This window comes from Coturnix japonica, chromosome 4 (genome assembly GCF_054131305.1).
Source record: "Coturnix japonica strain WE chromosome 4, WE-NBRP24, whole genome shotgun sequence".
In the NCBI taxonomy this organism is placed as follows: Eukaryota; Metazoa; Chordata; class Aves; order Galliformes; family Phasianidae; genus Coturnix; species Coturnix japonica.
This window is the reverse complement of record NC_140666.1, coordinates 42,936,971-42,959,999: the sequence shown is the minus strand read 5'-3', so window position 1 is coordinate 42,959,999 and position 23,029 is coordinate 42,936,971. Positions and strand designations below refer to the sequence as shown.

General features: G+C 40.8%; 1 protein-coding gene across 4 annotated transcripts in view; it reads right to left on the bottom strand.

The window, feature by feature from the left end:
- The window catches only part of PPA2 (inorganic pyrophosphatase 2), a 32,887-nt gene extending 13,236 nt beyond the window's left edge, over positions 1-19,651 (bottom strand). For 2 of the 4 annotated variants that reach the window (XR_014945802.1, XM_085546643.1), the window contains exons 1-8: positions 19,480-19,644; positions 17,894-17,932; positions 17,240-17,304; positions 15,676-15,720; positions 8,042-8,095; positions 5,457-5,576; positions 4,019-4,105; positions 2,621-2,747 (exon numbers count right to left, since the gene is read on the bottom strand). Coding sequence is in view for 2 of the 4 variants with exons in the window: in XM_085546643.1 (XP_085402769.1) it covers positions 2,621-2,747; positions 4,019-4,105; positions 5,457-5,576; positions 8,042-8,083 (376 nt within the window). In the remaining 2 variants the exon portion in view is untranslated. Of the gene's footprint in view, positions 1-2,620; positions 2,748-4,018; positions 4,106-5,456; positions 5,577-8,041; positions 8,096-15,675; positions 15,721-17,239; positions 17,305-17,893; positions 17,933-19,479 lie in introns of all 4 variants that reach the window. The other 2 variants (XR_014945801.1, XM_015861451.2) reach the window with 1 other exon arrangement.
- Between the last annotated feature and the right edge of the window lie 3,378 nt (positions 19,652-23,029).

Sequence of the window (23,029 nt, the reverse complement as noted above, 5' to 3'; positions counted from 1 at the left end):
TAACATTGCTGGTCTGTTAATAACCATCTGGTTAGCAATTGCTTGAGCAGAAATACAACACAGTGCTTTCCAGGTATCACAAAGACAGGTCTTACTGAACCAGATAAATACCTGAACGCGTCCCAATATTAGACTAACCAAAGGTTTCTCACATAGCTGCATCTCATGTGCAGCATGTATCAGGAGATTGTCCTTGTGCCCACCCATATTAAGTCCTATAATAGCAAACAGATTACCTTCCAAAAGTTCATCCAAAATGACACTAAGTCTCTGCACTGATGACACAGCTCCCACTGCAGCAGGTGCTGAGCATTGCTTATCATTCCTGCGTACTGTCACTATAAAGAAGAGCTTTTTACTGCTCTGTGTGAAACAGGGAGTTCTAGGCAGGGATTCCAATTTAAAACAGTATTTATCCATAAATGCCTGCAGGACAAAATACAGTGGAGAGCTATGAATAAACAAAGAGGACCGCTCAGAAGTTGGGACTGCTCAGTTTTAAGTTCTGTGAAGTCTCAGAAAAATCAATTGCACTTATGAGAACGATCACAATCCCTGAAGGAAAATATGCAGACTACCTGGGGTATGCTTAAAGCAGCAAGTGGAGTTAACGCACTACGTGGGCTCAGGATGGGGTTTACAAGTAATCACCACTCCAGTGCCTTAGAATTATCTTCTCCAAATGTTCACTGGGGGCTGTGCACATACTGAGCTGAAAGCAAATGTGATGATTCCCTGTTCAATTCAAAACGTTTAGCAAACGATGCTAAAATGACCAGACAGACTAAGAAGGCAACACTTGGCCTCCTAGGAGGCCACTACTGTAACACAGTAGCATGTCAGTTATTGAGGGAGGTATCAGTTTTATCCATAGCTGCTGTTCCTTTATGCAGAAGTAATTAACATCTTCAGGAAAGGGGGAAAAAAAACACATATAAAAGGACATTTTGTATTGCCTACTCCACAGGTTTGTTTGTTTTTAGAACAAAGAAGGATTGCTGTTAAACACTGCAAGCCAGTCATGTTGTTTTTTTAAATACTGGACTGTAACCCCAACCCTGAAAGGAAATCATGTTAAACTCAATAAATATTTCTGCATGATCTGAACCTCAGAAGGGCAGCTGTTCTTGAAATCTTGCATCTATTCTTTGATAAGAAAGCATACACACAGCAATTACAGGCGAGGGATTGCATTTTAAAAAAAGACAAACTCTTACTCCCTTGCCAAACAAACCAAAGCTAACAGCCAACACAGACCAATCATAACCTGTAGAAAAACTAACACAGTACAACCAGCCTTGTGTTTTAGAACAAAGCTACTTAATCCAGTGGTGTCAGCTCTCAGTTTTACTCCTACTTGTTGGGCTCCCTTTAAATTCCCTCATCCAGTTTCCTGATGAAACTCTCAGGAATTATTAAGGAAAAAAATATATAAAAGTAAATAGAATAAATACAGAAATAAAATGCTAATTATTTTTCTTTAAACTATCGACAATTACTATGAAGTAATTCATCTGCCCCATGATTTTAATCAGCATCAACACCAGAGTTTCCTTTTCCTTATTTCCTCTTCTCCCCTTTTTCCCCCACAGGTATTCTCCACCTCAAAGCAACCTGCAAGAAAACTGAGGATGAAGGGCCAGGCCAGTGATACAGTTACTTTATATTCAGAAACCAAGAAAAAGATTCAGTGGCTGAGAAACACAATTCCTCAAAATTTACTGGATACCCCTACTCATAGAGAAACGCCATTCTGTGCCTTGGTGAGACCTGCCAACAAAGAACAGGCTCTGACCATGAAGACTTAATGGTACATCTGATTTTTGATCTCTTAACAGCCATTCCAGACAAAGCTCACTTAGTTCTCATGAATCTCAGTACAACCGTGCTTGATAAAATGAAGCTCTGCTTATCCAGAGGAGAGTTGCACCTTATCTGTGCCATAAAAGCCTAACTCCTTCTAGCTTTAATTTATTTATATCGTCTTCTTAAAAAAGAGAAGCAAAATGATGTGCCTCATTTTATTAAAATACTGCACACACATTTTATTTGTTGAGTTCCATTTGGAAGTCAGAAGCATGGTCATAAGGAGGAAGACTGCAAAGGATATTTCACCCTGCAAAGCTTATCCTCAACAAGGCCAACAGTAGGGTGATCTGCATCAGAAGTTCCCTTTCCAAATTTCCAAGCAAACAGGAGAAATCTTACTGTTCCTGTTAGGCAACAATCCCTGGTAGTACTGCAGTTACAAGTCACAAACATTGGAAATGCTTTGTCAACAAGGAAAACAGCAGTGTGCTATGCAATCTGAGTAACCACACTACACACTATTTTTAAGACTACACACTACACACTAATTTTAAGAGACCTCTTTCAGAATGAATTGCTCCTGAAGACTTCCTGCATAACAAGTCCTCTTGAAAATCCCCATCAACCTTTCCAAAAGTTCAGTATGAAAACATACATTCCTGCTTTGAAGGAAGCACTTAATTTAACCAACGAAAAAAGAAGATTTTTGTCTCTTGGCTGTCTGTATCTTCTTTTCCTGGGTGGCATAAGCTCAGGTACAACAGTTCAAGTTGCTGACGTAACTTGCATAAAGAAAGGTAAAAATGCTTACCATGGATTTTCTGGGCTTCCGGGTCATCCACACCAATGGCAATTATCTTCCAATCTGTCTCTCCTTGATCAAGAAGAGCTAAAGCACCCAAGACCTTCACTTGAACAACTTCACCAGAAGAGCGAACCTAGAACAGAACATAATACCAAAAATATGTGGAAAACACTTCCTGTAATCTCTCTTCTAACAAAATGGTTTAGTATCTGTTTGACTAGCAGCTAACATTGCAAGATAGAGCTTCAAACCCAGTACGCATAGGCCTTGTCCTACTCTTGCTTTCAATTCTCCAGCAAATATCTACTTGAGATAACGCAAGCTAGAATACTTTTCTTCTTCTCTATCCCACCTTCCTCTCATCTTTGCCCGTCTGCAAGTTAAAAGCATCTGTCATGTATTTTCTAGCTCCTTTCTTCCCCTTAACTCCCTACTTTGTCTACTCTTGATTTTCATCTGTCTCTTGTTGTTCCTTCCTCTAGACTCCAACATACATGCACACACAGACACACATTGTACACTTTCTTCCCCAAAAATATTAGCATAACTGTTTTTTTGCATTTTCCTTGGAACTTTCCTCCTACCAGATAACACTCCCTTATAACACTCTCTGGACCCCTTGAAATTCAGCTTCAGGTTCCCTTTCTCAAGTGAAATTACCTTTGCTGAGGTTACCAGTTAAATTTCTTCTTGCCTTAGGTAGCCCAAGAGATCCCTCTTTCAAACTCTTTTTTGTTATTATCCAGTCTTTGGTACCACAGCAAATTAATCCATTCTTTGCTGCCTCCAGATAAAGAGGATTTTATTTCAGTGTGTGAAGCCTTACCCTTGTACCTACTAATAGTGTTTGCTGAGCCTCTTTTTCATCCACTCACTCCATACCTTACAAATGCAACAAGTTCTTCTCCTCTAGAGAAGTGGGATCTGTTTCTGTTCCACCCATGAGAATACTCAAGCAACTCCTTTGTGAGTCCGACCCTGTAATCTTATTTGTGAGACACTGCCACATTTCCTCATCTTTCCCTATCTTAGCTTCAGCTTTAGTGCTGCTAGCCAGGGAAAAAGAAGGAAGTCCTCTCCTTCCTTCCTCAAAATCTTAACGCTCTTCTCCTCCATTCAATATTCTCTGTCCAGCCACAAAGCTCCAAGAGCTCCTATTTTATCCAGCACCTAAACTTCTCCAAATATTTCCCCACTTTCAAAATAAATAATAATAATAAAAAAAAAAAAGATCAGGAACAAACAATAACAAAACAAACACTGCTTTCTTATCTATTATCAGACCTATCAGACATATTTTAGTCATCCCAAGATTGACTACTATCACCTTCTCTTGTCTCCCACCTGTCGTTCTCTTTAAAAAGCTATAGCCAAAGCACGAAATTAAACTTGACAATGACAAACCTTTGAACCTATCTCACAAACATCAACAGGATCATTATCCCCACAGCATCCAGTATTGTTATCTGTATGGTTTGGATCTTCCCAGGTCTGTCAAAGGAAGAAGAAGTGTGAGTTACCAACTGATCTGCTATTACTATTCATCTAATCACTAAATTACTGAGTGGTTATAAAAACACCAATTAAAAAGTCAGCTTGCTGAGAGCAGACTTACTCAATCAGAAAAGAAAAAAATTAAATCAACCAACCAAAACTCTGAACCACCTGACTGACGATAGATAACACCAACAAATAGATCAACTATATTTAAGACAGAAGAGACACTTCATAAAATAGCAGTGATTAAGCTAGAAGAAAATTGGATGCATAAGGATCCAAATGACCTTTTAAAGTCACTACAGAAAAGAAAACTACAATTATCTCCAGAGCTCTTATTGACAAGGTGGTAAAGGGAGCTAAATGCATTTCCTAAAAAATGTCTGTTTTATCAGTCCAGCGTAACACACATCATTCAGGAGAATATTCAGATGTTTAATTTTAGTTTTGTACTAAAGCACAAACAAATTTCAAAATGTTGAATGGATTCTTTTTTTGTTCTTAGCAATACCTAACTGGAAACTACCTACTGAGACTGCTAACTGGGTAAGGACTTTATTGCTATGCTCCACCCCCTACATAGTATCTCCTCTTCAGGCATGAAATACATTAAGTACATTTTCAGGAGTAATTTTTTACTGCTTAATTATTTAAGTGCAATAAAAAGAAACTATCTTTTCTAGCTCCATCACGTCCTTCAATGCGGGCTTAACTTCAATCTGCTATTATTCATTTCAGAGAAATGAAAAACAGTTGTTTAAAACTTTAATTATGACAAAAACTTCAGCCATTAGTTTTTGGCTTGTGTGTGTTCAAGTAGGCTCAAACAGAGCTTTGAAAGTGCCACAATCAGTGAAGTCTTCCAGTTCAGAGCAAAGTTAGCGACGGCAGTTGAGGTTTAATCTGAAGAAAGATAAGCCATCCTGTTCCTCTTTCTTAAAGATACTAAGAAATCCTCACTAATATTTATGCTGCCCTACATACTCCTAAATGAGTTGTTTTGTTTAAATGCCTTGCTTCAACAGGAAAGGGCTACTTGAGGAAGTATTCTTGACTGGCAAGTCATAATAGTTCTGTAACTACAATTCACAACTATAAACTGAAGATTCAGGATTTCTTGATCATTTAACTCCTTCCTGAAACCGAGCTCATATTTACACCCACACCCAAATTCCGACCAAAATTTATGAGGACAATAAAGCCTTATATAAAAAAATCATAATTTCCAAATAATCAAAAAGAAACATCCCTCTTGCAGCTGATCTGCATTCAGGCAGTATTCAAGATTTACAAGGTAAATTACACTGAAGACAGAAAACTTTCACCATTATAACAAAAACGTTACCTGAGGGAGGGCACCATAATTCCATATATAACCCTTGTGTGGAAAGATATTTGCCACATATCGAGGCTTGCCTTTCTTTGTATCTTGTTTAATGGGATTCAATGGCTCCTCAGTGGCAATCTAAGCAGATCATGAAAGACAAAGAGAAAGAGAGAACTGTAAAAGAAAAAGCAATTCATTCAGTATCCAACCATTTAGCTCCATCCCAGAGCATGTGCTTGTGGTTTGAGGAATATTAAGGGTCTGATGGTCCCACTGTAAATCTCAAGGGTCATCTTCAAAAAGCTGTTTATTAAGATTTTAAATAATGTTGGGAAGTATGCAAAGGAATTACTTCAAGAAGAGAAACGCATAAATTTATAAGGAGACTGTCACGATCAATCAAATACTGAAAAGAATTTGCTCTTTATTGTACAATTTCAGAGATACACATAGTGGAACAATTTCTTCAGATAACAATAGGGGGAATTGTTCCACCATCATCACACCCACCCCCCAGCCACTGCTCTCCTACTGCAGGCATCCCTTCTCTCCATCACTTCTAAGCAGACAAATGCTTTTTGGTAAGGACATGTTCTGTACAGGCACCACATGACAACTTCATGTTAGGTTTGGAACAAATTAAATCAGCATTAGAAGGCATTCTTACACTTGAAGTTGCACTTCTGGAAGGACTGAACTGATTATTACAGAACAGTTCCATACTGTCATAATCCTTATACAACCTCAAACATAAATCCAGCAGCCTATCACTTAATTCACTTGAACTGCCCTTCTGCCACTCTACATAACAACTACGCTAGCTTGACTCACCTGAATGTTGTCATACTTATTAAGGGCTTTGAGCATGTGCTGGTTCAGGCCACATATAGCTTGTATGCATGGGCACACAGGCCTTAGTTCATATCCATTTTAAAACACCCTTGTAATTTAACTAAAACACCAAAAGCAAAGTCATCCTAAAGGAATTCAACCTGTTTGGGCCACAATGTCCTGTCAGTAATGTGCATTTATTCCACAAATAAGCCCTCCCACACTTATTTTCACACCTGATATCACTGCTTCTTGTCATAACTTAATAGGGAAGATGTGGAATTTGGGATTATGACAGAAGTGGAGCTCAGTTATGTTTTTTCTCAATATAAACTGAGGCAAAGAAGATTAAGTGACAACAGTAGGCAGACGGCCAATACTGTCTCCTAAACAGCACCTTCAGTAAAGTCAAGGGAAGGACAAGAGAAATGCAAGAAATGTAGCAATGCAATACATCCATTCTACTGCAAGGTTTAATTTCCTGCCACCTCCTTTCCAAGCAAGGGAACTTCAGCACAGAGACAGAAAAGGGCTGGTATTGTCATCTTACCACAATGTGCACAAAAAGACTTACAGGAGACAACAGCAAGGCAGGTCAACTCTTTGCATTAACAAAGGAACTGCCAAGTATATTAAAATGTGTATATTATGTCTGGTATCCTATCAAGCCAGAAAACATCCAAATCTGGTACTTCAGAATCTATCGGGACAACAAACCTTTCTCCCCTCTACGTAACGTACCAAGAAAAGGGCAGGAAGAGCAAAACTGGAAAAGTGAACTGGGATTCCACAACAAATGTTTGTCTTATAATACAAACCAATTACCCTAAGTAATCCTACTTCTAGAATAATGACTCAGGTGATAAAGACAGTTCGAATGATATTCCAGCACGAGGGGAAAAAAGGTTCTGAACTAAGAGGCTGTGGAGGTTCTTCGAGGTTATTTTCAGTAATCAAAATAGTTCATCAGCTCACCCACAAAATTTCTTGAAAGCATCTGGAAAACGTTTCCAAAACTAACTTAAATGTTCAGAAAGACAGAAAATACTCTTTTGAGATAATCTGTTTCACAAAAATCTACAGATGAAGCACTACTTAGCTTCTACATTGTAACAGCAGAGGAACAACTCACTCAACTCTAAAACAACTGCAGAGGGAGATACTTTGTATGAGTGAGGGCCTAAAGCATTTATCTTGTGAAAAGGGAACTTCCTTCTCACTTAGTTTGTGGCCTATCACACGATAGGAAGTGAGAGGAACTCAATCCTAGAATGGTTTGAGTTGAAAGGCGCCCTTAAAGGCCTCCTGGTACAATCACCCTGCAATGAACAGAGACACCTACAGCTCTATCAGGCTCTCAGAGTCCCTCCAGCCTGACCTTGGCTGCCTCCAGGGATGGAGCACCCACCAGATCTCTGGGTAAGTGCCTCAGATCCTCTGAACTTTCATGACTGAGTAGGACTAAGGCTAAGTGGTAAGACAGCATCCTGCAGCTCAGTGCTCTGGTGAGGTCTGCTGCAGGTATGAAGTATCCTGCAATCAAATGGCTGTCAAGAAGGAGCGCCTGCAGAAGGGGAACAGAATTCCAGCCTCAAGAGCTTTCTGTAATCACACTGGCAATGTCTGTATGCACAATTTCAAGTTAATATTTTAACAAAGAAAAATTAGATATAAAGAGCAATCCACACTGATTAAACTCTGAATACTGGAACCGACCGCACTGTCATTACTTTCAGAAATACCTATATATTCAAGTATTTTTTCTTAATTACCTCCATTTTTGCATTTGTCCAACGAGGCACTTCTACAACCATATTAAACAGGACCTAAAACAAAAACAATTAAAGAACTGAAAATAGAACCCACTTAGCAATTAATATTTTTCAATAAAAGAAATTTTCTCCCATGTGTTTTGCTGCAATATACAAACAAATCTCACTGTAGCAGCTGCTTTTACTTAAGTACAATTTGTTTAGCTCCTCATGGTAATATTCAGCCTCTTCAGTTCACCCTTCACCTGTTCACCTCTGAGAATATGAATGAGTAATGGAAATACACAGTGCTTCTTGTTCCACTACCGCTATTCACACAATGCTCAATAAGCCCATAGAATGGTTCACCTCAAGGCAGTATTTTGTCCACTAGTCAAAAAAACCTGAACATTTCTATAGGAAAGAGTCAGCTTCTTTCAAACACTGGAAAGGATAATGCATTCTCTCACAACCACCACAAGGACTTATTTCTTCAGGCCTTTTTTATGCCTTTTTTTTATTTTAATAGAAAAAACCTAGAAAACACCTAACAGCTACTGACACTTCTGACTGTCAGTTCAATCTATCTGAAGCAAGGCACAATGAATCCAAAAGCAATGGCAGTGAAAGGATGCAGATACCTCACTTTAGTGTAAGTCCTCTTCATAGTAGAAAGTAAAAGTTAAAAGTTATAGGCTCCCCAGGGAGGTGGTTGAATCGCCATCCCTGGATGTGTTTAAGAGCCGTTTGGATGTGGTGCTCAGGGATATGATTTAGTGGAGGGTTTTTAGAGTTAGGGTACTGGTTAGGCCATGGTTGGACTTGATGATCTTCAAGGTCTTTTCCAACTTGGGTAATTCTATGACTCTATGATTAAAAATGAAAAGAACAACCAAAACCAAAAGACCTAAGAAAAGCTCTAACTGCTGTAAGGTTTCCCCTTCTGAGGCTATCAGAGTTAAACACAGAGTTAAAGAGAACAGATTATCAATCAACATGGGTAACTAGACCATGCCCATATTGTAATCAGTGGCATTTAAGTACATAATTATTAGGTCACAATCAAGCACACTGAACAAGAGGAAAAGGAAAAAGAATAAAGGAGAATGATGCTCTAGATCACTTCCATAAAGCACACTTTACGTATATAAGCATAGATGTAACTGCAAAGCCCTCAAAGAGTTCAAAGACGTCAAGACTAAGGAAGCAGACGCAGAACAAAGGAATGTACATGCAGCAACAGGTAAGGGCAAGGCTGGAAAACAGCCAAAGAAAGTTTGCACATCCATCTCAGAAACATCTGGAAAAAGAAATGCACAGCTTGGAAGCTGGTGCTGACAAGAAAGTGCCAGCAAGTGAAAGAACTGTTCCGACTGGCAACTACAGGCAGAAAGAAGACAAACTTCCCTTGCAGTTAAACACAGCATCTCATCCTGCATGAAAATCTTGTGCTGTGAAGAATGAGACCGCCTATTTTCCTCACCGCCTCAAGTACGACAACCTGTAAATGCCATCTGGAACTTTAACTGGTCCTCACCAGAACATTTCTCAGGACTAGATCACAGCTGGACCAAAGTGAACTGCAATTCTTCTCTCAAAAGGAATGACTTGGATTTGACTTGGCTTTAAGACCAGGCCTCATAATTTGTGGTATCAGTCAAACCTGAATCGCCAGGTCTTAAACGTGACAGCTTGACAGATTAATTCATATACAAAAAACAAAACAAAAACCCAACCCCAGAAGTACTCTCACTAATACTACACTGCCACAAGCATTTACAAGAGATCAGTAGCTTCATGCAGAGCTTACCTTTAAAAATAAAGTTTTATTTATAGGGCAATTACATTTTCCACAGTGATGAGGCAGAATTCACCAGTGTGGAAAGAGCACATATTAGACAGTTTGACAGATGGAAAGAGAGAAGTATATTTCTCTAGGTTGCGTTTTTTGTTTTGTTTTAAGGCTGTTTCTCTTTTCCCCTCTGCTTTCCTACCGCCTTGTTTCCCTGCTTGCCTAAATGTCATCCAGGATTCCTTTTCCTTCACTCTTCCACACCAGGCATCTGTTCCCTCCATCCACTACAATGCTCTCCCTCGTGTCCTTGCTGCAGAACACTCCTCACCCCAGCTGCAAACAGAAACATCTCAGGCATCACATGCCTGCACAGATTACCATCTGCATGAGCCATTCGGTGGCTAGCTTTGGCTGGTCAATACATCTCGTAATTGATACTTTTATCTTTCATCAGTAAAACCTCAGGAAAAACCCACATGAGCAACAGAAAGACTGCTCCAACAGCCCATGGCACACCGTCCAATGAGAGAAAAAGAAATGCCAGAAGTTAATTTCTCATGAAGCAAAAAACTATTGCTTCAGGAAGTTTAGCATTTAGTTGCCTTAACACGCCAGCAGTCAGCTGGTCTGCCTTTGAAAGCACTGCTTACCAAAGTCCAGATTTTATCTAGATTCAGAAGAAGGAAGAGAACTCAGAAGCCAGGGAAAGCGACCCTACAGAGCCCAGAGGGATGTTTAACCCAAGGTGTCACGGAGCTTGTTTGACTTTGGGTTAACGTGAACTTTGGACACACGTTTGTACTTCTACTCTATTATATCCAGAGGAGAGAAAGGGGGAAAAAAAAATCCATTTGCTCAACACAGAAAGGTCAAATGAATATTTCCCAATTCCGAAAACTGAGTACGAAAATCATCAGAAAATTACATCAGAAAAAGAAACCCACTAAAAAGAATCCTTTATTATCTAAGGACAGTCAAACTACGTCACATAGTAATTCACGTAGGATGTAAATAAGTGTTTGCTTTAGCAGGGTGTTTTCTTCAACAAGGCTTGGCAACTTACTGCATTCCATTCGAATTAAACTGTTTTTAATAAAACAATCATTTCTACTTCCATTATTTAACAGAGACAATAGGAACAGGGTGGGCTTTTTTCATTTTGTTTCTTTAGCTTTTTAAGCACGAAGTTAACAAGATACAGAAATAATCTTCAGAATGCTCATACATGTGTTGAGAAAAGCAAGGAAAATACACACTGTTGTACTTATGTAAATGGCAGGACACTTGTCTCCACAAATGACCAATGGGCAGAAATTACAGCTGGCTCTGGTTGTATAGACGCTTACAGAAGATGGCTCCTTTTGATCAAGGTTTGTTATAACAAATTTGAATATCACTGGTCAGCAGAAAAGAAATTAAGCACATTTCTGACACTATTTTTGCAACCCACCCTTCTGGATTCCCATTAATCATTCTCAGAAATGTTTTTTCCTCCTTGCCTAACTCTTGCCCCTCTTGCTCAACTATTTCATTTCTCAGTCTTCCTAAGTTCCTGTGTTGGTGTATTTGAGGGGCAGGGTTTGAGTAGGTACAGTTGTGCTCAAGGATTGCAACATGTCATGCCCAACTGAAGCAACAGCTTATTTGAAGAAGTGGAGCAACCCATGCAGAACAAGAGTGACAAAATGAGAAATATGAAGAAGAGAAACTCAGTATAATTATTATCTTTTTAATATGCTCCTTAAGGCCTGACTGCCATTCACCATCAGTACTGCATGAGGCAAGCTGAAGATTACCATTATGTTAGTCACTTTTATAGTAGAGTGCTTTAAGAAATACACCTGAAGTACTGAAGGCTGCACTTCAGGGCTACTGACCCTCTTCATGGAGAAACTCGGAGCTCATAAGACAGAGATAAGAAAAATATAGCCACAATTTTCATTTCTTTCTACCTGCTCATTTGCAGTCTTACAGGGATTCTCAGCAGCAGCTTGCACTTGTGGACTGAGCAGAATGAAAAGGATGAGCTGCAGTCCAGCACTAGAGGTATGAACAAAGGGTGGTGTTTTCAATAACAAGAGTTTATAAGAAGACAGAAAGAAAAACAAAGACAAAAAAAAGAAAGAAAAAAAAGAAAAAGGAAAGTACAGACTGGCATGAAATACAACCAGAAATAAATGAAGAGGGGCTTGTTCATAAGGCTCCCTGTGTTATAAGCATTCCTGCTACAGCACTTGCTATGAGGCACCTGCCAATGAAAACAACAAACTAGATATCAGTAGCATCTGGAGACCAAATACTGAATCTAAAAGAGAAGTCAGCAGAACTTTCCCCAGACAAGTTAATAGAACACCTACCAAAAAAGGAACACGGAGCACATTGTAAATGTGCAGTGCCTTCAGGTTTTTCACAGTGTGCTTCCCTCATGTTACCGTGCAATGAGAACAGAGAACATCGTGGAAGAAATTTTATCCACAAATATATTAATAGTGATCAACTGGTTATCACATATTCACCTGCAGAACTACTCAGAATAGAAACTTGACAAAGATGCAAATAAAACGTCACATTTCAAGAAATCAGTTCTCTAAGTCAAGTCTGACACGCTGATGCTCTACCCCAATACATTCACTGGACAGATGAGAGAAGATTAATAAACACAGAAGTCATCTGCAAGAACACAAAGCAAAATTTGCAGCTACTGGAGAGATGCACAGAAAAAAGCCAGGCAACTTCACACATCAGGGTGAAACCTTCACAGATAATCTAGATTTTGGAACACACAACTCTATACACATGTAATGGACCCATTACAGCCCAAGTTACACACAACAAAAATGTGTCTAACATGACTAAAGAAGGTTAGGGAAGCTGTATTTAAAAGAGAACGTACAGGCAAAGTTTGCACCTGTATTATATTAGAAATAATTCCAGCTCTTCCTTGTTTACAGAACATACTGGCATTACAGTAAGACAACTCTGACACCACAAATGGGAACTCTGCTCCAAGCATCAGGCTCTCAATCAGATTACCTATTCAGACTGCATGACCACGGTGATGGCTTCTAGCATCTCATCCCTCTGCCTAATCTATCAAAAGGTTTTGCCTGACAGAAGGAATTCAACTTAAGTCCACAAAGGCATTCCAGCCTTGTGTAAGCCACAGAACACAACAAAACCAAACCTGTCTTACTTCTTTCTGCTATTTTTCAACTGCTCCAGTGGGTGTCTGCAAGCTAGGAGTATAATTTCTGCATGCTTGGACAGATTAAGGCCAACGTTTTAAATAAACCTTGGTATTTAGGAACACCTGGGTCCTCTGAATGAGATAAGGTGAATACCAAAGACATATAAAACAGCAGTGGATTAGAAACTCTTGCACTACAGCAAGGATGCAATGCTTCACATTAGTCTTGAAAAGAAAACTGTGACCTCTTCAAACCTTCCAGCCAGACTTGTAAGACTCTCTACTCAACAGTCCATCCCTGACAGTTTTGACTGTAACCACAGTGGGAACATCCATCCGTTCAGACACAAATGTGAAACTTCTGATGTTTTTCAGCAAGGTTTACTTGGGAAGAGTGGATTCCAAGTGCCTGCAATGCTAAAGACAAAGCAGAGGTTCAGACAGCAGGCTGGCAGCAGTTTTGGAACTGAAGCTGAATATGCTTTCTTCCAACATAGCTTCCCCATGAAAGTAACTCCTTTTTAGTCTCTGAACAGTCAAAAGATCAGCTGTCAACACATGCAAAACTAAATTTAATAGAGATTTGGGAAGGTCTAAAACGTTGCAAGAAAGAAGGGTTCCTTAGATTTAATACACAACTATCGCAGCTTTTCCCTTCAAACTAGAAGCTGAGACTGCAGAACAGCTAACAGACTTAAAAGATGAGCATTCTTTTATCCCATAAACAGATTTCTATTTTTGAGACCTTCCCTGTGTAAGAAATGCAAAGAGCAACTTAAACTTAGAGGGACTGAGCAGACTCATACAGAAATTCCATCATTTTTCATTCTTAAATGTATTTGTTTATTAAGAGCACCCTGCAGGAGCATGAGTTTTAACTTTGTTTCTAGGAAAAACAGAACTGTTACCTTTGAATTCTGGCCAAATGCAGCAAGGATCAACTCAACACCCAATAACAAGAGTAGCCTCTGCACCTCTAGACCAAGCTATATAGTGCTACAAAAGTCTCCAGAAAGCAGTACACAGCATTATATTGCTTAGTTTCTCTTTATACCCTGATTAAGTTATACTTTCCCTGATCACAAGCACGCAGAAATACATTTCTCCCGAGGCAAGGGTGACCTAGGCTGCTGAAGATCCCAGTGTAAGACAGAACATTGCTTTCCTGAACACAAAAATTCCTTTATTTTTCTCTCCTCCACAGCTCCCAAACGTGGTGAAAACAGGTTTTCTAAATGATTTGCATTCTCCTCTTTCACCACCTAAGCAAAGACCAAACAGATTTGGGAAGCCTACAGACTACATGTTCATTTGTGTACTCACATGAGATGCCCAAAGACCAATATTTGCATTTGACTTTGCTCCTTTTCCACAGCTTTATGCAACCACAGCCCAGAGTTCTCTCATAGTGAGAGTTAACTGAAGCAGCTCTAGAGTCTACATTGGCCCAGAAAATAAAAGCTGCTCAGCTTCACCAGTTGGTTGGTTGGTTTGTCTTGCCCATAGAGTGATCCAGAGACAGAAACAGGGAACCAGACATACAGTTTTAAATGAACTAACAAACTTCCCATCACACTGACAGAACTTAAACACTGTACAGAACAGGGGCTGCAGTTTTGCCACCAGCAGATAGTGCCACAGAGTTTAAGACCAATAACTAAGAATTCACATTGCAAGAAGGTCAAAAAAGGTTATTAGGACATACTTCTCCTCATCAACTTATCAGGCAGGTACAATCCTACATCTACCAAATAGCACCTAAATTGGCACCAAGCAGCAGGAAAGCCAGTAAGTGTAACGCAGCTTGAAGGTGGAAAAAATGCATTGTGCAGGACTGTGTTGGGACTGTTGTATAGTACAGAGACAAGCGTATACCGTGCTAGCTGTAAACCTATAGGAAGATATTTCAAACAGCTCTTTAACATTGGATTGATAGTTACAGTTACGCAATATGACTGGTCAAACAGATACCGAGAAGACAGAGGGGCACAGGGGAAAGAAGAAAGGACACTACAAACCACGTGGCTGCCTTTGTTTATTCTACTGAACTTTTTCCCCTGCCAAGAAAAGCACTGACTGAAAATAAATAAATAAATAAATAAAAGCTACTTTTTGGAAAAGACACTTGCATAAACAACTCTGTTCCACAGGAAAAGCTTGAATAGACTTGCCATGTTTCTTTGGGCTTCTCTAAGGTTCAGCTTTAATGCTGGTTAATACTGAACCACTAGCAGATGTGATTTTCTCTCTTTGGGCTTACTAGATGAGCACAGAAAATGATACAACTTCAGGTGTAAAAAGCAGGAATAGTAATTTTAATTTCTGCCCTACATACTTAGAATCTCTTAAGCTTTGTGTATATACCAAAATTAACCCACAGTCAAAGCATCATGAATGTTTCACTAATGGAGGCTTTTAAATGCAAATGTATTTCCAAAAAGAAAATATATCTACACTACAATAGTCATAATGAAACTTTGAGAGAGTGGTGTAAAAGTGTTTGTCTTTGAGAACTAAAAGAAGAGAATATTAAATTCCTGTAAGTATTTTTCTCCTGAATGACTTGAACATATGTTAACTATATTCAGTAAAAGATTACTTTGCAGAACGGCAAAATGATGTGAAGGAGGAAAAAGAAAAGGAGGAGGAAGGAAAAGAAGAACTCAGCTGTACCTCATTTCCTGTAGTCTTTGACCTCTTTGCTGGAATCTCTTTATCCTATAAGGTAAGGGCAAATAAAAAACATTAGAGAGCAATAATATATTCACATCGATACAGATTTTACTAGTTTTAAATGCAAATGAAACACTCTCTTTCATGTATAAAGGTATAAACAGTAGCTTTTAAAATAAGCTGTTGGTCCCATTTGATTGTGAAATTATAACCTTCCCAATGTTAACAGAGCAAGATAAAAATATATATGGACATATCCACTTCCTCTCTGCTATGTAGAGATTTAAAACAGCAGTTTAAGCATCAGTTGCTTAAGACACATCTTTCTGCTCACTTGAAAAGAACAAAAACCAAAATAAAAAACAATATGGGAAATAGGCCTGGAGTTATCCACCATAAAATTAAGTTCACAAAGCTTAGATTAGAGGAGGCACAGAACATAACATGCAAGTCCTAGCCTCCTCATTTTGAAAAGAGGGTAAAAATAACATAGACTTTCACAACAACTCTTTTCTGGTGCTTACGTCGTACAGGAAGCTCTTTCCTTGCTCATTCAGCCAAAATTAAAGGCTCTCTGCATTAATCAGTCATCACCGTACTATAATTTAACCCAGAGAAAACTCACAAACCATAATCCATCCCTCCAAACCTTAAATTCTGGAAGCAGGGACAGCAAGGCCTCTGAATAACATGCGGGTGAAAATGCCCCTTGATTTTATATTAATAGCACCCAGTCAACAGAGCATTTTAGTAATGACAGTTTAAATAATTCAGGAGATTGGTTCACTACTCAGACTGAGACTTCTGAAAACACTACGGCTGTTGACTCATCTCACCAGTCACATCACCCATAGAGTCCCAGCAACAAATGAAGAAAACGGCCAAAACCTTCCCAACCTGTCTGTGTAACAAGTGTACCATAACAAGCAAACCTCAGTCCAAACCAAAGACTGTCAGTTCCCACTGGTGACATATAAAACAGGCGTTTCATTATTGCTATAATGAAACTCCAGGGAACGTGGCTAACAAGACGTGAAAGCGCTCAGCTGCACCTCACGCCTCGTAATTCTCTAAAGGTGCGATTACCACTTCTCTCTTGGGCATTATTGTTGGCTTCCAATTATAATCCTCCTTTGGGGAGTTAAAAATACACCAGAAGTCACATAAGTATGTGTTGTACATGTTCCACGGCAAGGAAATGCACGTTTCAATGCAGACATAGAAAAAATCCCTTTTTTAAAATAACAATACAAAGTGAGTTCAAAAACCTGTGAACACAAACTTTAAGCACAGAGAATTACCACATGATACTGAGAGTACTGGTTCTCCCTACCCTCAGTCACCTGGAGACTTAAAAGGACAAGCAGCTTATTTACACAGTTATGAGGCTTCAGAACAAATTACTTCACTGAGAAAACGAAGTGGAGTTATCTTGCTTACATTACTTTTCAGACTGGATTAAAATGCCTCTTTTGGAGCTACAGAATCGTCTCTTAATTGCTTAAAAAAATCCCTTTTAAATGTGCATTTATATCTAAAGAGTGCTCAAAGCAAAAGTACATACCTCTTTGGATCCAGCAAAGAGTGGAATATCATGAAACGGGGAAATGTATTTACCATCTGCATTCTCTGAAAAAATAAAACAATGAAGGAACGTTATAAATCTAGATATAAATGCTGTAAGATGTCTGCACTGATAACAACTATGATGCATTATAAAAATCTATGATATGACAACATATGCATCAATTAAATCTCTTCCTTAAGTTTAATTCCAAAGACTGAAAAAATTAGCTACTTGCAGGACAACGTATTTGATTCTTTGACAGTGACTTACTGGAATCAGAATTACTGCTTTAGTATTCAATACTACACTTTTCTGACTAGCTGGCAATACAAGCTATGGAAAGATGAGAAGATCCTTCCCTTGTCTTTTCCTTTCCTCCCTGGCAATACACAGCCATTAACAGAGGAAAAAAAAGGTGTGGAATACCAAGGGAACCTCAGTTCCATGAGTGATCAGTGAATCTCCATGGGCTTCTAGTAGTATAGCCCTAATGACTTCACAGTTTTCCTAGTGAGCTAAATTTCACAATCACAAAGAGAAAACTCTTTGACATGCTGAAATCTGACAAAGAGAATATACAAGAGATGGTATAATCACTCAGGCCCTACATATGAAACACAGTACCTCAAATCCTGCAAGAATTGACATTACCTTAATGGAGGCCTAGTCTGCACCTCAGCCTTGTTTCCACTGTAGAAAGGAACAAAATTTACCAGAGTAAATGCTGAAATATTTCAAATCACTTGGGAAACTCTTCAACATACCAAAGCCCGAGCCCAAACATAAACAGAAATATATAATAATAAGTTTATGTGTAATACAAGGCATTAACACTAATCTCAAGCAGTTCCTCCTTTGTTAGCAGTTCTCTTTATGGTAAATGGAAACACAGAAGTCTTTACTTAGCTTTGGATTGTACTTTGACCACCTCAACAAAGAGGAGTACATGCTTAGGTTGGAAGGGATGTTAAAGATTGTGTACCCTGTTGGGAGCAGGGCTGCCACCCACTAGATCAGAATGATCAAGAGTCCATCCAACCTGGCCTCAATCTCCTCCAGGGATGGGGCACACACAGCTCTGGGCAGCCTGTTGCAGCACCTCATTCCTCTGAGTAAATAATTTCTTCCTAACACATAACTCAAATTTCCCCTCTTTCAGTTTTAAGCCATTCCCTCTTATCCTATCAGTATCAAGCTGTGTAAAAATTCACTCCCTCTCCTGCTTGAGGAATATTAAGGTGCAATGAAGTCTCCCTGGAATCTTCTCCAAGCTCAACAACCCAAACTTTCTAGGCCTATCTTAGTAGGAGAGGTGCTCCAGCCTTTTGATCATCCTTGTGGCCCTCCTCTGGACCTGCTCCAACAGCTCCACATAATTCTTGTACTGGGGGATCCCAGGCTCAGACACAGTACCCCAGATGGACCTCAGAAGGTCAGAGTAGAGAGTCAATCCACCTCCCTCGTCCTGCTGGCAACTCTTGGAAGCCTCCCAGATCATCCTCCTAATTAAAGCAAAGTTTAGCGGCAGGCTGCTCGCTTCCACTGACTGATGTGACTCACAGCTCCTTGGGGACTGAGCACAAGAGTGCTGCCCACAGGGCACATGGTGACAGCAGACGTCAGACGTAACTCCTGAGAAGCTGACAAACCAAAGACGTACATAACAGCAAAGTGCTGTATGGTCACCTCTGTTAGCGACTTGTGCAATGCTGAAGCTCCCACTGCATAATGAGAGGCCTCCTGGGATCCTGCCCACGCTCTCCCAGTGCCACCTTGCTGCTGCTCAGGCTGCAGCCCCGTCATTTGGATGCCAGCCTCTCCACAGCATGACGTCTCCAGGAGGGCTGGCCTGGCCACAGCGTACAGACAGTGCTCCCATAGAGCTTACACAGTGCTGACGCGAGGCCCCTTCGGCCAAGCCTATCCTTAGGCTCCCAAGTGCTCCATGTGCCCCAGCACCCCCACACCGTTCGGGGAGCTTTTCAGCACCCGTGCTGCACACACCGGCCCGGAGGACTGTGTATTTCCTCTAAAAGGCAGATCTGCCGGGAAATCCCTCACTTTCCACGCACATCGCCCCCTCGGATAGGGGGCAGACCCGGAGGCGACCACTCCAGCGGCCCGAGTAGGCCACAGGGGCGCGGCAGGCCGCTGCTGCCTTTCCCCGCCGTGCCCCGTCCCGAGGAGGAGAAGGAGGAGGAGGAGGAGGTTACCGGGCCCCGGGGGCTGCTACTTACTAAAGTAGAGGCGGTAATCGGGAGAGTTGGGCCTCCCCCGCTGCTCCGTGCCGTAGCGGGCCATGGCGCTGAGGTAGCGGCCCGGCGGACACCCCCACCCCCGCGCCGCAAGCAGCCGCCCCAGCCCCGGCAGCGCACGCATGATGGCTGCGACCGCCTCCCTCCCCTTCCTGCGGCCGCCGGGCCTGCGCCGCACCGCGCCGGTCTCCTGCCCCTGCCCCTTGTCCCGGCTGTCCCAATCGGTCCCTGCCGCCAGGCACGGCCCGTCACTGCAGACGGGGTGTTGCTGCGATAGGGCCCGCTGTCCTGCCGCACCGCTGGGCACGGAGAGCAGCGGTCCGTGCTGCCGCCTGTGGGGAGGCGCGGCTCTCGGCCCCGAGAGGCCCAAGATGGCGGTCTGCCTCCAGGCAGCAGTTGCCGCCGGGCATAAACTCTGCCCGTGTTTCTGTGTGGGTCCTTGAGATGGCTGCTTGCCCCCAGCACTGCGAGAAGGGGACAGGAGGGAGGAAATAGGGGCATGGAAGGAGCGGTCCCATGGCAGGTTGTTCAGCCCCAGTGGAGGTGTGATGACTGCCATCCTGCCCGCTTTCTGGCAGTAAAGTGTTCTCAGCACACGGCTCCCACTCCTGAGCCAGGGTAGCTGAGCAACTGGCACTGGTTCGCACAGATAGATAACACTTGTTATATTGAGCTTTGCTGACATATAAATTAGATTATCATCTGTATTCATGTGTTACCGGTTTTGTATTCCTCTGTGGGTGATGTTTCCTGCAGCATTGATGGCTTTGAATTTGGGTCCCTTTCCCTTCATCCTCAAGGAGAGTTACAGATGGATTTTATCCATGGATACAGGTGGCAGTTCTTGGGACGTTGCTTCTTCAAATGTTCCTGAGAAGGGACATTGCTGCTTGCGTTTCACTGATGGAGAAGCAGGTAGAACAGTTAGTGTCACTGCTGTCACCATTCAATCTCAAGCCAGTCATCTGTGGTGGTCAATATTAGTTTTGAATTTAAACTCTGATCTGAATTACATTGGAAGATTTGTGCAGGATAAATGCAGATTCAATGATCCTGTTCTGTCCTTTCCAACTCAGAATATTCTTATATGATTCATCTTATGTGTGCTGGTAGGTGCGTTTTTCATGACTGCGAGGGCTCTGATAAAAAGCTGTGATCTCCTTTCTTCTCTCTCTTTTTCTTTTCCATTTTTTTTTCTTGTGTGTGTGTGTTATTGTGTGCCACTGTTTGCTAAATTTGTCACAACAGGCTTATCTTCAGGAGAGCAGAGAGGGTCAAGGAGTAGAACAATTACCCATATCCACAGAAGCCGCTAAATAGTTGTTGATGTTTTACCAGAGGTGTTGGCATCTTTCTTCCTCGGGTTCACCAAATGCAAGGTTTTCCAGGGTAACCTTCACTCTTGGACACTTGGGGGTTGAAATTCATCGTGTAAGGTGTCTGTTTGAAGTTCTTTGTTTTGAGTTTGTAAGGAGGTGAGTCATCCATTTGTCATGTGGGGGAAAAAAAAACAACTCAAAACAAAACCACAGTAGAGAATCTTCTCCATTATATATATATATATATATATAATGGATATATATATATATATATGTGTATACACACACACACATATATAAATCTGTTCTGCATTTTCTTAGAGTTAGCCTGCTGCTGAAACAGACAAGGTAAAAAAGCCAGACATATGCCATGAGCCCCACCTCCCACCCCTGCTTGGGTCTGGGGTATCTGGGCTTTGTCTGTGGAAGTTCAGAGCCATTGAAAAATCATTTACTGAGTGCACATGCAGTATTTTTACATTTACAATGTTGGCAGTTGGGTGTAGTGTTGTCCTAGGTAGAACCCAACATATTTATCGCTCTGTACAAGCTGGGAAGTAAAATACACAGCTGTGGTCAAGAGTTGCTGTAAGATGCATGAATTCTGAGTGCAGAGTTCTCCTTTGTCATGTGAGGTCTTATCTGAACACTTGGAATTTATGAAATATAAATGAGTTTCTATGCAGGCTCTTTTTGGGTGAATAAAAAGATGCCATTCTATTACTTTGCAATGATGAAAGATATGGTAGAAAAACATGTGCAAGTCCTATTAACACTGCCAGAGCAGAGGACTTATTGTTTTAATACTCCAATGTATCAGAAATTATTCTAATATTACAGAAGTAATGATGGGAAAGCCCCAAACAGAACTGACAGTGTTTCTCAGTATTATACATTACATGACACACAAGGTGATGGAAGTATGCACAGATTTGGGTGATACTGCAGCTTCCTTACTTAACATTATTGAATCTTAGGAGCAAATTCATGTTTTGATTCTCGTATTCTCTAAAATTACTAAAGCTTTTACAGCCGAGTTCTTTCTTTCACTTGTTTTTATTCCCAAGCATTTCACATCCAAACCCTTAATATATTGGGTCAGCAAAAGGTATGTATAGGACTGATCCCATTCATTGACCTTGAAACACTGAAAGTCGGTGAAAATATTGCTATTTATTTCAACGGAGTTAGAAGCAGGTCCATAAGACTTAAGTAGGGTTTACATGGTACTTAGGTTTTATGCTTGCCCTCTCCACAGGGGTGAATCTCATTCCACCAGAATGCCACTGGTGTAAAGCAAAAACTCAGCAGCAATATAATCACCTAAGCCTGAAGGACACCCTTCCTTTAACAGTTTGTACTTGGCACTGTATGTTTACTTTATATATATATATTTATATATATATCTGCATTATGATACTGTGTGAATGTTTTGATGGTGAAAATACCCTTCAAATTAAATGCAGAAAACATTTTTTTTGTGTGTGTTATAAATAAATAGTGATTAAAAGAACAATTTCCCTTCCTCCCAAACGAAAATGGTTTTCATCTTTTCAGCTAATAAGGCTTTGCAGTCTGTCATTAGCACCACAATGTGCTATTTCAGCGCATTAGCTCTTGACCGGTGATTACATCATTATCGTTAACTTTGCTGTAGCATAACTTCTATCTCCACTGTTATCAAACCATTAATTGGAAGGAATCAATTCCTGTCAGCCTTCTGCTTTGCTGCTCCCCACTGTAAAAGGGCAGTGCTCACGGGCAGCCGTCCCCCTTTCCAGCCTTCCTGGTGAGCACATACCTGCTTGCCCTTGCTTGTCGGTGCTCCCGTGTTGGGGCAGCACTGTTGCTCCCTGGTTCAGGTTGCACCAAGCAAGGCCAGCTGGAGCAGGTTAAAGACAGCTATGTCAGGCTGCTCTTTGACTGAAGCAGGTTAAGGAGCGTGAACTCCTCTACCTACTTGCAGGTCTTTGCAGTGACAGGCTCAAGCAGGAAGAGGAAGACAAGTGGTTGGAGTCAGTAACCTCTCATTGGCACAGCTGGATTTGGGAGAGGATGAGAGCATTTGTGTTCTACATGCTGACAGACACCTAATGGCAGCAAAAGTCGACATCATCTAATTACAAGGGACAATTTGTGTGTTTCAGTAACCAGAAGTTTTATTATTTATTATATGTATTTATTACATTACTTTCCTAACAAAGAATCTGACT